The sequence below is a fragment of the Nycticebus coucang genome, chromosome 22 (assembly GCF_027406575.1).
Source record: "Nycticebus coucang isolate mNycCou1 chromosome 22, mNycCou1.pri, whole genome shotgun sequence".
Taxonomy (NCBI): domain Eukaryota; kingdom Metazoa; phylum Chordata; class Mammalia; order Primates; family Lorisidae; genus Nycticebus; species Nycticebus coucang.
This window is the reverse complement of record NC_069801.1, coordinates 4196162-4208574: the sequence shown is the minus strand read 5'-3', so window position 1 is coordinate 4208574 and position 12413 is coordinate 4196162. Positions and strand designations below refer to the sequence as shown.

Below are 12413 nucleotides of genomic sequence, written 5' to 3'. Positions count from 1 at the left end.
CAATAGAAACTAGAGATTTAATTGCTGAATTTTTCACAAGGTGGATGAGCTGACCCTGAGAGACTAGTTTTTTTCCCTACAAACATCCCACTTCCTGGCCACTCAAGACTGTGTCACAAAGCCTGAGCAAGTAAGCTATTGGTCAGGCTCCTGGGCCAAGGAATGCTGCTGGGCCGTTTATAGCTGTGCAAACAGTCCTTCTATGGGCAACAGGCTGCCGGCCTGGGTACCTGAATGTTTTCTTACTTGGGCCTGTGCTCCCCATGTTGACCTTGGAACTTAGACCAGATGCATTCTCAGGGTAGGTCTTCGTGAGGTTCTCAAATAGAAGAGAAAGACTACAGTTCTCATTTCAGAGAGAAAATAAAAACAAAATGTCTTCTCCAAAGACTGTGCCGACCTACCCAGAACCAAGGAATGACAGCCAAGTCCCAGTGTGCAAGGCCTGCCCTGGGCCCCACGTGGGCGGGCGCCTTCACCAGCAATGTCTTTATAAAGGCCCAGCGGCTGCGGGGGGGGGGGGGGGGAGGGGGAGGCCAGGAGACGGGGGATTGGGCCTCTGCAAAACAGGAACACTGAAGGTGAATTAGGGGTCTTCTCTAAAACCAAGCAATGCATACCTTAAATTAAAGAAAAAATGGCTTCCAAGTGAGGGAGTCTCGCCCCCCCCACCCCCCGCCATAGTTACGTTCATTGTTTTATTGTTATCTACTGGAACTAAAATGCGGGGAATTCCTTCTTTCACCATTCCATTATGGCACAAGGGACTGTGTCTCGGGCCATTGGCTTCATCTAGTTTTTTAGGCAGTCTGCGTCTGACCTTGAGCTGACACCCTGCAAACCCTAGTACCCATCTCACGGAACAAGAAAAGCTGCTAGGAAGGCCAGGGTGCCTCGCAGCAGGCCTGTGCCCTTGGGCGGACAGCTCTGGAGCCTATTTCTGACTCAGAAACTAAAGCTCTGCCTCCTAAGTAGACAGAAGTTAATGACTGTGTTGTTGAGTTTGACACAGTGGAGACCAGATCCTGGAATCTGGCCCCGAGTCACTTACAAATGAGCCAGGAAAAAACGTCACCGAAAAACTTTATACTTTTTCGTGCTTTGGTCTTTGAATTGTAGAACTCTTATCGTTTGAATCTGTCCCGTTATGGGGTTCTGCAGCAACCCTAGAAAGGAGTGGAAGTCAAAAACAAAAACAAAGCCTTTGTACCAAGCTGTCCTGGAGCTCCGGGTCCCGCGCAGTTGGGAAGCCTGGCGCGAAAAGGGGTGGCTTCGGTTTCGGGGGCCGCGCTCGCCTCCTCGGGTTTTGTTCGGCAGCCGGCCCGGGTAGGTAGTGGAATCCCCGGACCCCCCGCTGAGGGGCTGTCCTCAGAACTGGCGCTTGTCATCCGCAGGCGCCGGTGACTCAGCCCGGAGAGCCTGGGGCGAACACCCGGCACAGTGGAGGCCAGCCCGCGCGCTGGGGTGGACGGCTGGGAGAGCTGAGGCACCGAGCTCAAAAGGGTTAAGTAGGCGGTGCCCCGCCCCGCCCGGGCCCGCCCGCTGGAGGCCGCCGCGCCAGTCATATTTATAGCGGCGATGTCGGGCGTGCCGCGTCTCCCCGCAGGCCCTGGCCGCGGTGTCCCAGACTCCCGGATCCCAGACACCATGGAGCGGCCGGCGCCCCTGGCCGTGCTTCCCTTCTCGGACCCTGCGCACGCCCTAAGCCTACTGCGCGGCCTGAGCCAGCTCCGCGCCGAGCGCAAGTTCCTGGACGTGACTCTGGAGGCAGCGGGTGGGCGCGACTTCCCCGCGCACCGTGCGGTGCTGGCCGCCGCCAGTCCCTACTTCCGCGCCATGTTCGCCGGGCAGCTGCGCGAGAGCCGCGCCGAGCGGGTGCGCCTGCACGGAGTGCCGCCCGACATGCTGCAGCTGCTGCTCGACTTTAGCTACACTGGCCGCGTGGCGGTGAGTGGCGACAACGCCGAGCCGCTGCTGCGTGCCGCCGACCTGCTGCAGTTCCCGGCCGTGAAGGAGGCGTGCGGCGCCTTCCTGCAGCAGCAGCTTGACCTGACCAACTGCCTGGACATGCAGGACTTCGCCGAGGCCTTCAGCTGCGCTGGGCTGGCGAGCGCGGCGCAGCGCTTCATACTGCGCCACGTGGGCGAGCTGGGCGCAGAGCAGCTGGAGCGGCTGCCGCTAGCGCGCCTGCTGCGCTACCTGCGCGACGACGGGCTATGCGTGCCCAAGGAGGAGGCCGCCTACCAGCTGGCGCTGCGCTGGGTCCGGGCAGACCCGCCCCGCCGCGCCGCACACTGGCCGCAGTTGCTGGAGGCCGTGCGCCTGCCTTTCGTGCGCCGATTCTACCTGCTGGCGCACGTCGAGGCCGAGCCGCTGGTGGCGCGCTGCCCACCCTGCCTGCGCCTGCTGCGCGAGGCGCGCGACTTCCAGGCGGCGCGCTACGACCGCCACGACCGCGGGCCCTGCCCCCGCATGCGCCCGCGCCCCTCCACGGGCCTCGCTGAGATCCTCGTGCTCGTAGGCGGCTGCGACCAGGACTGCGACGAGCTGGTCACTGTCGACTGCTACAACCCGCAGACGGGTCAGTGGCGCTACCTGGCGGAGTTCCCTGACCACCTGGGCGGGGGCTATAGCATCGTGGCGCTGGGCAATGACATCTACGTGACAGGTAAGTCGACTGGAGGCTGATCAGAGAGACGCCCCTGCCGGGGATCCCTGGGGTGGGTCTGCGCCGCTCCTGGGTTAGCTCACTTGCCTGAAATCCGAGGGCCACTCCTGAGTCCAAGCTGGAAAATGGGTAACTACGTTTCCTCGATTGATACTTTAAACCTTGAAGAAATACCTCTTTGTGAGTGAGGCCAAGTAACTACTGTGACTCGTGCGGCGGGCCTGCCAGGCTGAGCCAACTCCTTGTCCCGAAGGTACCGCCCCACATTTGTTGGAAGGTACTGGGACATTCAGCTCGCATAATGTGTGCCTTCTTTTTCTCCTTAAAGAATCCAGGTCAGGGCGGGGGGGCTTACACCCGGGATGCCTCACCCGTTCTTCCCCAGCAGGGATTTCTCCCTCCCAGCTGGGCCCCGTGCGACCTCCTGACTCACTCTGTGTCACCCATACCAAGGTTCCCTTGGACTTGCACCTAGGCGCTGCTGTGGTCACATGGCGTTTAGGCCGAGTTTGCCAGCAACTGTAAACATGGTCACATGTTATGTTCAGAGGTTTTCTTCCAGTTCCTTGTCCCAAACCTCAAAACACTGCCAAGTCATGGTGGGCGGATCTCAGCCCGCCTGATTCCTGGGCTTCTCCCACATTTTTTATGAAAGATAAATCCGGTTCAAACAGGAGGCTACCTCCTTCCCAGGGGTGAGGAGGGGAGGTCTCTGTGACTGCTATATAAGGAAAGAACCAACCAGGCAAACATTGGAGGTTCTGATACCAGGCAGGGAGCTAGGGATGGGTTATCATCACAGCCTCTGGGGCATGCAGTGGCATTCCCAAGTGGGACACATCCCAGCCCAGGGAAATTGTTGGTTCTCTGGCCACAATTTCCTTGGCCTAGTCCAGGTCCAGCCTCTGCTAGAATCTATTTCTCTGTCCAATACGAGGTTGTCTCCATGTTAGATGGGATACCCCCGCCCCCCCATAGTCTCGCCAGTGACTGTGAGCAAATAACTCCTTCCCAGAACTGGCCAGACTTGTCCCAGCTTCCTGCACACCCTTCCATACATGTCATAGCTGAGCATTTAATCCTTTGAGTTTAGGCAGGTGGCTGGATCATTCCACTCAGCTGCCAGTAGGGAATTTCATAGGGGTGAGAAAGCTGGCTTCAGCCGCCTTGACACAGTTCTCCTTTGAAAGGGAGGCCAGCAGAGTGACTTTATAAGAACTCTGTCTTCTCCCTTTAAAAGCTTGGGCTATGGGACAGATAGAATGTCTTGTCTGGTCTGTCCTGTGGCGCCAGCCTTGGAGACAAAGGGGTGCAGCGCCTGAATTCTTAGGGTTCCTTCACCCATGGGAGTTCTGATATCCTTAGTAGATATAGTATCATTCATGATTACAGCCAGCACTGCTTTTATTGAAGTAAAAAATAGAGACAAGTGTATATATCATACTCATATAAAGTGGTGAGTGTTTCTTTTTCTTTTTCTTTTTTTTTTATTTAGAGAGAGTTTCACTATGTTGCCCTCGGTAGAGTATGTGGTGTCACAGCTCACAGCAACCTCAAACTCTTAGGCTTAATCAATTCTCTTGCCTCAGCCTCCCAAGTAGCTGGGAGTACAGGCACTCGCCACAACACTCAGCTATTTTTTTATTGCAGTTGTCAATGTTTAGCTGGCCTGGGCCAGGTTCCAGCCCGCCAGCCTCAGTGTATGTGGCTGGCACCATACCACTGTGCTAGGGTTGCAGAGCCATATGATGTGTTTTTCCACCTTGGTTACCTGCAGCAAAGTCAGGAGCCAGAAGCCCACAAGTGCCCTTTTAGCATTAGGCTGGGTCCCTTCCTCACTGGTTTCCTCCTCTCTTGGTTTAAAGGGTGCCCAAGAAGCCTAGGGTTTGGTAAAATGCCTGTGCACCATACCCACCGTCTGGTGGCTCCCTGGGAGGACTGCCCTGAGCCCCAGTGCTCTGGTCTGCTCGAGGTGTCTGTATGTGGGGGTCCCAGATGGAGGCTGAGTGTTTGTTTAGGATTGCCCTGGGAACTTTGCCAGGCCAACAGAGGTGGCCCAGTTGGTGACCATCAGCATGTGAGTTGCCCCTGCCACAGCATGGAGCTTCTGGCCTTGGATTCAGGTCGAGAGGATGTGAGTTAGGGTGAAGCCCAGTGAGGGTAATTCCTCCTCAGGGAGAGGCCCTCCCACCAGTTCAGGAACACAAAAGTTCAGAAAGGCACAGCGAGTGACTCACCCCAAGTGGGCTGACGATCTGCCCATTGTGCGTCCGGCAGGTGGGTCCGATGGCTCCCGGCTCTACGACTGCGTGTGGAGATACAACTCAAGTGTGAATGAGTGGACGGAGGTGGCGCCCATGCTGAAGGCCCGCGAGTACCACAGCTCCTCTGTGCTGGACGGACTGCTCTACGTGGTGGCCGCTGACAGCACAGAGCGTTATGACCACACAACCGACTCCTGGGAGGCCCTGCAGCCCATGGCCTACCCTATGGACAATTGCTCCACCACTGCCTGCCGTGGCCGGCTCTATGCCATCGGCTCCCTGGCTGGCAAGGAGACCATGGTGATGCAATGCTACAATCCAGACACCGACCTGTGGTCACTGGTGGACTGTGGCCAGCTCCCCCCTTGGTCCTTCGCCCCCAAGACTGTGACTCTGAATGGACTCATGTACTTTGTCAGGTGAGTCCCCAGGTGCCTGGTCTGCTGTGTGCTTGGTGTTTCCTAGCAGGCCCTGTGCTAAGGACATAGGCACTGTTTTCCCCATTTCACAGATGAGGAAACTGAGGCCAAGTTGGGATTCTGGGTCTTCTGACCCCAGCATGCTTATTTACCCCTTTTCTCAGAGCAGTTCCCAGTTTGCTTGGTCAAGCCATCCCAAGGGTGATGGAGTTAGGTCCTTTCAGAGAAAGGACAGAGCAGAGATGGGCAGCCAGTGGTCACTGCATCTACTGGTCTTAATGTCCTATCACAGCCAGATACTCCCTCATGACTGGTTAGGGCACATTGGGAGGGTGCTGGGGGCTGCCTGCCTGCTGCACACTGCTGTTCACACAGCTGCTATTCCCTCCCTGGCCTAGACCCTGCCTTGAAGCTGTGGGACAAGGAGGGAAGGGGAATGAACGATAGTATCCCTATGCCCTGTTGATCTGGGGCTTTGACCTAGGAGCATTAGAGGACGTGTGCTCTCTGCCTATGCAGCACTGGCCTTTATCGGCCCCACCCCCCACCCCTCAAGAGGCTCCTCCCTGAACTGCTCTTAATCTCTCAGCCAGCTCTGGTCCCATTAGAAGACACCCTCTGAGCCTTCCCTCAACTCTCTCTCCCCCCCGCCCCAAGTCGTGGAGGTGTCTATAAATACAACCCATAAGAGTGCCAGAACCTTTGCTTCAGCCCCAGGCAGACAGTGGTTCCAAGCCAAGTGCCTCTGAGAATGTCCCACACCCCAGCAGCACGGGTGCAAGGGCAGGTGCTAGCTTTCAGTTGCCAGACCATCCCATAAGGAAGCATTAGGGATCCCCCACGCCCACTGTTGGCCTTCGCAGGGGGTGCACCCAAGCCAGGGGGCAGGTGGGAGGAGGGTGTGCTCTAGAAGGGTTTGTCCCACCAGTGACCTGCAGGGGAGGAAGGGAGCCTGGCAGGCCTGGAAGCAGAGGCTGTTCTGGAGGAAGGAGAAGGTCCTGTGAGTGGGAACAGGTCGGCTAGCGCCTGGGTAGTGCCCCTCAAGGGTTTGTCCCAACGCTGCCCTGCGTGTGCACTTCAAGTTCTTTGTGAGCCACTCGGTCGCCTCCCTGGAATGCCATCTATTTTGAGCAGCTCCAGGGAGGCTGCCTGTGCTGTGTGGGGCCCACAGCCCTGGTGCCCTCGTCATCAGTGAAAGGGCTGCTGTCCTGGGGTCTCCTGCCCCAGCAGTGCCCCATCTTGGTTTGGGCACAGGTGGCCCCGTGGCTGGAGTGCAGCAGCCCACAGCAGGCTGCCTGTGCTGTGGGGCACCCTGCCTGCAGCTTGCTCATCTGCTGGGGAAGAAGTGGGGGCAGCCTCTGCATCGTAGTCATCACATGGGCCACCACTGGGGGTGGGTTTTACATTTTGAAATGACTGTGGAGGGGAATCAAGATGAGTCATATTTCACAACACAGAAAGTTACATGAGATGCGGATTTCTGTCCCTGCAAATGAAGTTTTGTCAGCACACAGCCAGCCTACTCGTCATGGCTGATCTTGCGCTGCAGCGTCGAGTACTTGTTTGGTCCGTTTGCTGACCCCTAACCTGTGATCATCACCATGTCTATTCCTTTTTTTCTTTCTTTCTTTTTTCTTTTGGAGACAGTCTCATTCTGTCACCCTTGGTAGAGTGCCATGGTGTCAGAGCTCACAGCGACTTCAAACTCTTGGGCTCAAGTGATTCTCTTGCCTCAGCCTCCCAAGTACCAGGGACTACAGGCACCTGCCACAATGCCCAGCTCTTTTTAGAGACAGGGTCTTGCTCTTACTCGGGCTGGTCTTGAACTCCTGAGCTCAAGCAATCCACCTGATTTAGCCTCCCACAGTGCTAGGATTATAGGCATGAACCACCTTGCCCAGCCCTTTTTTTTTTTTCTTAGTGTCTTTTCTTCTCAAGGCTGTGCATTTGAGCCCTTTAATGGGCAGGGCAGGGGGCACAGAGGGTGGCAAATGGGGTTGAAGGATCTTGGTCTCAAAGTGAAGGGTGCATTGCTGGAGTCTTTGTTCCTGTAACTGCACTTATCCTGCTGGAAACCAGGGATGCAGCAGTGGATGGGACAGGGTTGAGGATTCATGGTGATGCCCAGGACAGTGGCAAGGAATGGTTCAGAGCACATGACCTGAAAAAGTGGCTCAGGTCAGAATCAGGAGGATGAGCAGGAGGCTAGGGAGGGTGCAGTGGTTTGAAGCCTGAGGTGGGAAGCAGTATGGCGCCGGCAAGGTCTGAAGGGAGCCATTGTGGCCACAATGGGGGCAGGTGCTAAGTGGTGACAGGCACTGACAGGCTTCAAGCATCCAGGGGCATGATCTTTGGGTCCAGGAGCCGTGGAGCCTAGAATCACTCCTAAGAGCACGGAGCTGCCACAGGCATCATAAAAGCCCAAGGAGGTGGGTTGAGGGCTGTCACTGCCAGCCCCTCACACCCAGGGGACTTCCTCCTCACTCTGACCAGCTGTCCTGCCCCACACAGGGATGACTCTGCTGAGGTGGATGTGTATAACCCAGTGAAGAATGAGTGGGACAAGATCCCGTCTATGAATCAGGTAAATCTGCAGACATGTGAGCATTGGAGGCACAGGCAGGTCCTGTTTTTGCAAACATGGTATCGTGGTGGGTGAGGCTTATGGGAGCTCTCTCCGAGTGTCACCTCATTGAGTAAAAGGCTGATGTTATCCCCTTTTTGCTCTTGAGGCTCACCAAAGCACACAGATATTAGATAGGATCCAAGGTCACATGACTTAGCGAGCTGCATTTATTGAGCACCTATTAGCCAGAGGGCCTGGACGGAGGGGCGGGAACAAGCCAGTCACCTGGAGCAGGGGCCCCTGGTGTGTCCTGGGTAATGGTCAGCAGCCCAGTGTGGCCGGAGCAGAGATGAGATCAGGCAGGAGGTCTTTGGGGACTGGCCTTGGGGTTAAATTTATTGAGCACCCACTATGTGCTCTGAACAGGGTCTCCCCTTTTCTGCTTGTTGAGCCTGGCAGTGTGGTGGTGTCAGGGGCCGGAGGGGGAGAGGGAGGCTTCTTGGCATTAGGCCACACAGGCGATCTTCTTAGTCCCAGATACACCCCCACACCTGCCCAAGGCCCACAGCCGGGGCTACTCTCTGGGGGGCTGGCTGGGCATGCCTTGTCTCCCACAGGACCCCAGGCTGGGCTGCCAGCCTCCCCTCACCCATCCCTTTGGCCCACAGGTACACGTGGGGGGCAGCCTGGCTGTCCTGGGAGGGAAACTTTACGTCTCTGGGGGATATGACAATACATTTGAACTCTCGGATGTGGTGGAGGCGTATGACCCCGAGACTCGGGCATGGAGTGTGGTGGGGAGGCTTCCGGAGCCCACCTTCTGGCACGGCAGCGTCAGTATCTTCCGCCAGTTCATGCCTCAGACCTTCCCAGGCGGGCGTGGCTTTGAGTTGGACAGTGGCAACAACGACCTAGATGCAGGCCGCCACCGGCCACCACAGAACCCTGAGGAGCTGCACTAGCCCCGGCCTGGCCCAACAAGGGCCTCGGTGCAGGTAACCGGCACCTCCTTCGTAGACAAGCACAGCTCTGGGGTGGCTGAGCAAGTCCCGGGATCCATTGCCTGGAAGGTTTCTGTGCTTTGGAGCCTGAGTCACATCTGCCAGGGCCACGGTGGGTTGTGAATGTCCCCCTCAGTTGAGGAGGAGCCACCTCCCTGTCAATACGTCTTTGGCTCCCAGAGGTCACCCCCAGCCTACAGATGCCCAGCACATACCCTTCCTGCTGCCACCACCTATACCTACTTGCTCCTACCTTGGGAGAAGATGACGACTTAGGGGTGACAAGTGAAGGGGAAGCGTTCTTCCGTGAGGTGCTGAGAATGACCTGAGCCTGGAGCACTGGTGATCAGCAGACAGCTGCAGCCCCGTGTCCAGTCTGGGTGTCCTGGTGTGCCAGCTCCCCAGACTGGGTGCCTCTCCTGGGGGCTCACTCCAGAAACCTTACGGGGGTGGGGCTCCCGGAAGCTGAACACAGGGCGAGGGCCTGAGCAGGACTGTGAAGGGGTCCAGTGGGGCCTGCTGAGTTCCTGTCTCCAGAGGACACCAGGACAGTGCTGTCTCCCTTGGCTAGTGTGTCTTCCCCTGGCCTGGAGACCTCCCCTGGGCCTTTGTCCCAGGCAGGTGAAGTAGACAGTGAAAGCCTGAAGCACAAGGTCATACATAGCTCCTTCCTGGGAGGCACTGTGGGTCTGTCACTGACACCCGTCCAGCAAACAGCTGCAAATGCAAGAGTACAGTCGTGTAGCTTCTAAAGGAAGCCCTGCGCAGGGGTGGTTGGTTCCAACATTTGAATACTTGCAGTTTGACCCTTAGAAGAATTTGGGGAAAGGGAGCTAGAAAACAGGGTCAGGTTTGTTTGATTTCCAAGTCCACAAAGTGCTGTCACCAAAGCCTTCTGCAGGAACTCACGGCCCAGTCCCGGGAGCAGGTGGCAGGATGTGTCCCAGGGAAATGCCACAGGTCAGGGACTTACTGGTTTTCTCTTGGAAGCAAGAGGTTTCTGTGGATTGGGTAGTTTGGGTCCCTCGAGGTCCCCACAGTAGATGTGCATGAGTTTGTCCTTGCTTCCCTTTCTAGAGAATAGGGCATAGGCTGCATCTTCTCATTAGAGAGAGTGAAAGCCACTATGTTTATTGAGTTGCCTTTTCTTAGTGAACTTGAAGACATGTGTTCTCACAAAGAAAAATACAGTTTTAGCACCATTACTTAACAAATTGCACTTAAACCTGTTACTGGCCAGATGGCTTGAGTGGTTGCCTTAATTTCTTCCAGGACACCTGGCAGGGCTGTACATGAGCCCTGCCTCACCTCCTGAAGGGCCCCGTTATGGTACCGCACACTGGGTCTTATCTTGTCCCAGAGTCCCTGCCAACGAGGTCACAGTCCATGGCAGCCCTTCCATGTTGTGTTGCTACACATTGGTCATGACCACACGCTGGCTGTATGCCAGGCACTGGTAGGAATGCTGGGGAGAACAGTGGAACAACATTGTCTGTGGGCCCCAGGGAAACATGCATGAGGCTTCTTGGGACCAGGCACCCCTCTGTCTTTGTTGCTTGTTTTATGCCCTTTTCTCAGGTTCCAGGGTGCAGGCCCAGGCTTGCCTGCTCTGTCCTCTGCTCCTTTAGAGCCTCCTGTTCTGAGTAAGCTCCCTGGCCTCCCGCCCCCAAGTCCTGGAATCCCCTCCCACGGCCTCACTTAGTTTCCTAGGAGGCTGCTGAGCCCCCCAGAGGTTGTTCTTGGTCTCCTGTCAGCAGCAGACAGCAGCAGGGCAGGGCTTAGGTTTGCAGGATTGATGGAGCCCAGACCTGCACGGGGTGTCAGAGAAAGCATGCCCTGTCTGGTCTGTGTTGAGCACTGTCCTGGTGTCCCAGGGGAGGTTGGGCTGGGAGGCTTTGATCCTGTGGAAGAGTGCCCCCGGTTCCTGCTTATTTGCTGTTCTGCCTTAGTGGGCCAGTGCCACCTCCTGTCTCTGCACCCCATACCTGCTGGGGCTCCAGCAGGACCCCGTGTCTTTGGGCTGAGAAGACCATGGATGTGGGAGAGTGGGTGCCAGCCCCAGCAACAGGAGGTCCCTCCAGCTGGGGACCAAGGATCAGGCCCCCTGGCTCCTCTTTGCCATGGGTTCTGGGCTATAGGGTCCACACCACCTACAGGTCGGGTTTGCTTGATTTCCAAGCCCGCAAGTGCTGTCAACTTTTTTTTCCTTTTTTCTTAATAAGTTCCCTGGTCCCAATGTTATCTTCTATTCTTTTCTTTTCTTTTTTTTTTTTTTTAGAGGCAAGAGTCTCTTAGCCGGGCGTTGTGGCGGGCGCCTGTAGTCACAGCTACTTGGGAGGCTGAGGCAAGAGAATTGCTTAAGCCCAGGAGTTGGAGGTTGCTGTGAGCTGTGTGAGGCCACAGCACTCTACCGAGGGCCATAAAGTGAGACTCTGTCTCTACAAAAAAAAAAAAAAAGAGGCAAGAGTCTCACTTTGACGCCCTTGGTAGAGTGCTGTGCCATCACAACTCACAGCAACCTCCAGCTCTTGGGGTTAGGTGATTCTCTTGCCTCAGCCTCCTGAGTGGCTGGGACTACAGGTGCCCACCACAAGGCCTGGCTATTTTTTGTTGTTGTTGCAGTTTGGCGGGGGCCAGGTTCGAACCTGCCACCCTCGGTGTGTGGGGCTGGCTCTACTTACACTACTTCAGGACAGATGCTGGGCCGCCTGGAGATGGGACTGTTCCTATATGTTACATAGGATCTGATCTCTCTACAAATTAAGTTATGAATATTCAGTGACTTTAATACTGATTACCATAATGTATTCTATATTTATATGACTTCAAAGACTCCAGTAATAAAGGACACCCTCCCTGCAGTGTCCATTCAGTCCTACCCCAGAAGATAGAACAGATGTGGGTATTTATTTTTGTTTATTCTGTGGGCTTACAAGTCCAGAATCCTGCTTCAGGTTTTAGGATGCCTTCAATACTTTTCAAATAAAGGTGTTTCCTACATTTGGTGTCATTGCCTTTGTCATCCTGCTGCTGTATCCTCCGAGAATTCTTTGAGCTGAGACCAGATGTTGGGGAAGTGGGGAGGGTCCCTGTGCCTAACAGAAGGGGGCAGAGTGGCAAGATAAAGCAGGGTGCATACCAAAGGTCTGAGGGGTCTGCCATCTACAGAGGCCTCCCAGTCCTTCCATGTCAGATCATTACAACACAGGGCAGCACAGAAGGGCAGGTGCCTGGTTCAGCTCCACTGGTGTTCGCCCCCGGCTGGCTCCTGCTGGGTGGTGATGAGACTCTACTGCACCTGCATTAGGAAAAGCCTTGGCCCTGGGAGATACAGCCCTTAAGATGGAGGAGGAGCCCTAAGCCCCCAAGCCAGGCTGTGAGTCCACAGGAGCCATCAAGCTTGAGATGTTTTTCACATCCACAGAGCCCATCAGAATCTGAAGAGAGGCCTACACTAGAAAGGCGAACTAGGTTTTGAGGCTAGAGTTTGCCCTC

The 12413-nt window shown here is 55.9% G+C and overlaps 1 protein-coding gene across 1 annotated transcript; it reads left to right on the top strand.

The window, feature by feature from the left end:
* Window positions 1–1408: 1408 nt before the first annotated feature.
* Window positions 1409–8884, top strand: KLHL21 (kelch like family member 21). The gene is made up of 4 exons (XM_053575490.1): window positions 1409–2668; window positions 4946–5351; window positions 7863–7935; window positions 8586–8884. The coding sequence occupies exons 1-4, from the start codon at window positions 1579–1581 to the stop codon at window positions 8877–8879; spliced, it is 1863 nt and encodes a 620-aa protein (XP_053431465.1). The 5' UTR covers window positions 1409–1578; the 3' UTR covers window positions 8880–8884.
* The last annotated feature ends 3529 nt before the right edge of the window (window positions 8885–12413 follow it).

Excerpts from the sequence above, each read along its gene's own strand:
- KLHL21 (XM_053575490.1), top strand. The coding sequence starts at position 1,579 with ATGTCGGGCGTGCCGCGTCTCCCCGCAGGCCCTGGCCGCGGTGTCCCA. Across the intron at positions 5,352-7,862 it reads GGACTCATGTACTTTGTCAG|GGATGACTCTGCTGAGGTGG; the intron begins GTGAGTCCCCAG and ends TGCCCCACACAG. Across the intron at positions 7,936-8,585 it reads AGATCCCGTCTATGAATCAG|GTACACGTGGGGGGCAGCCT; the intron begins GTAAATCTGCAG and ends TTTGGCCCACAG.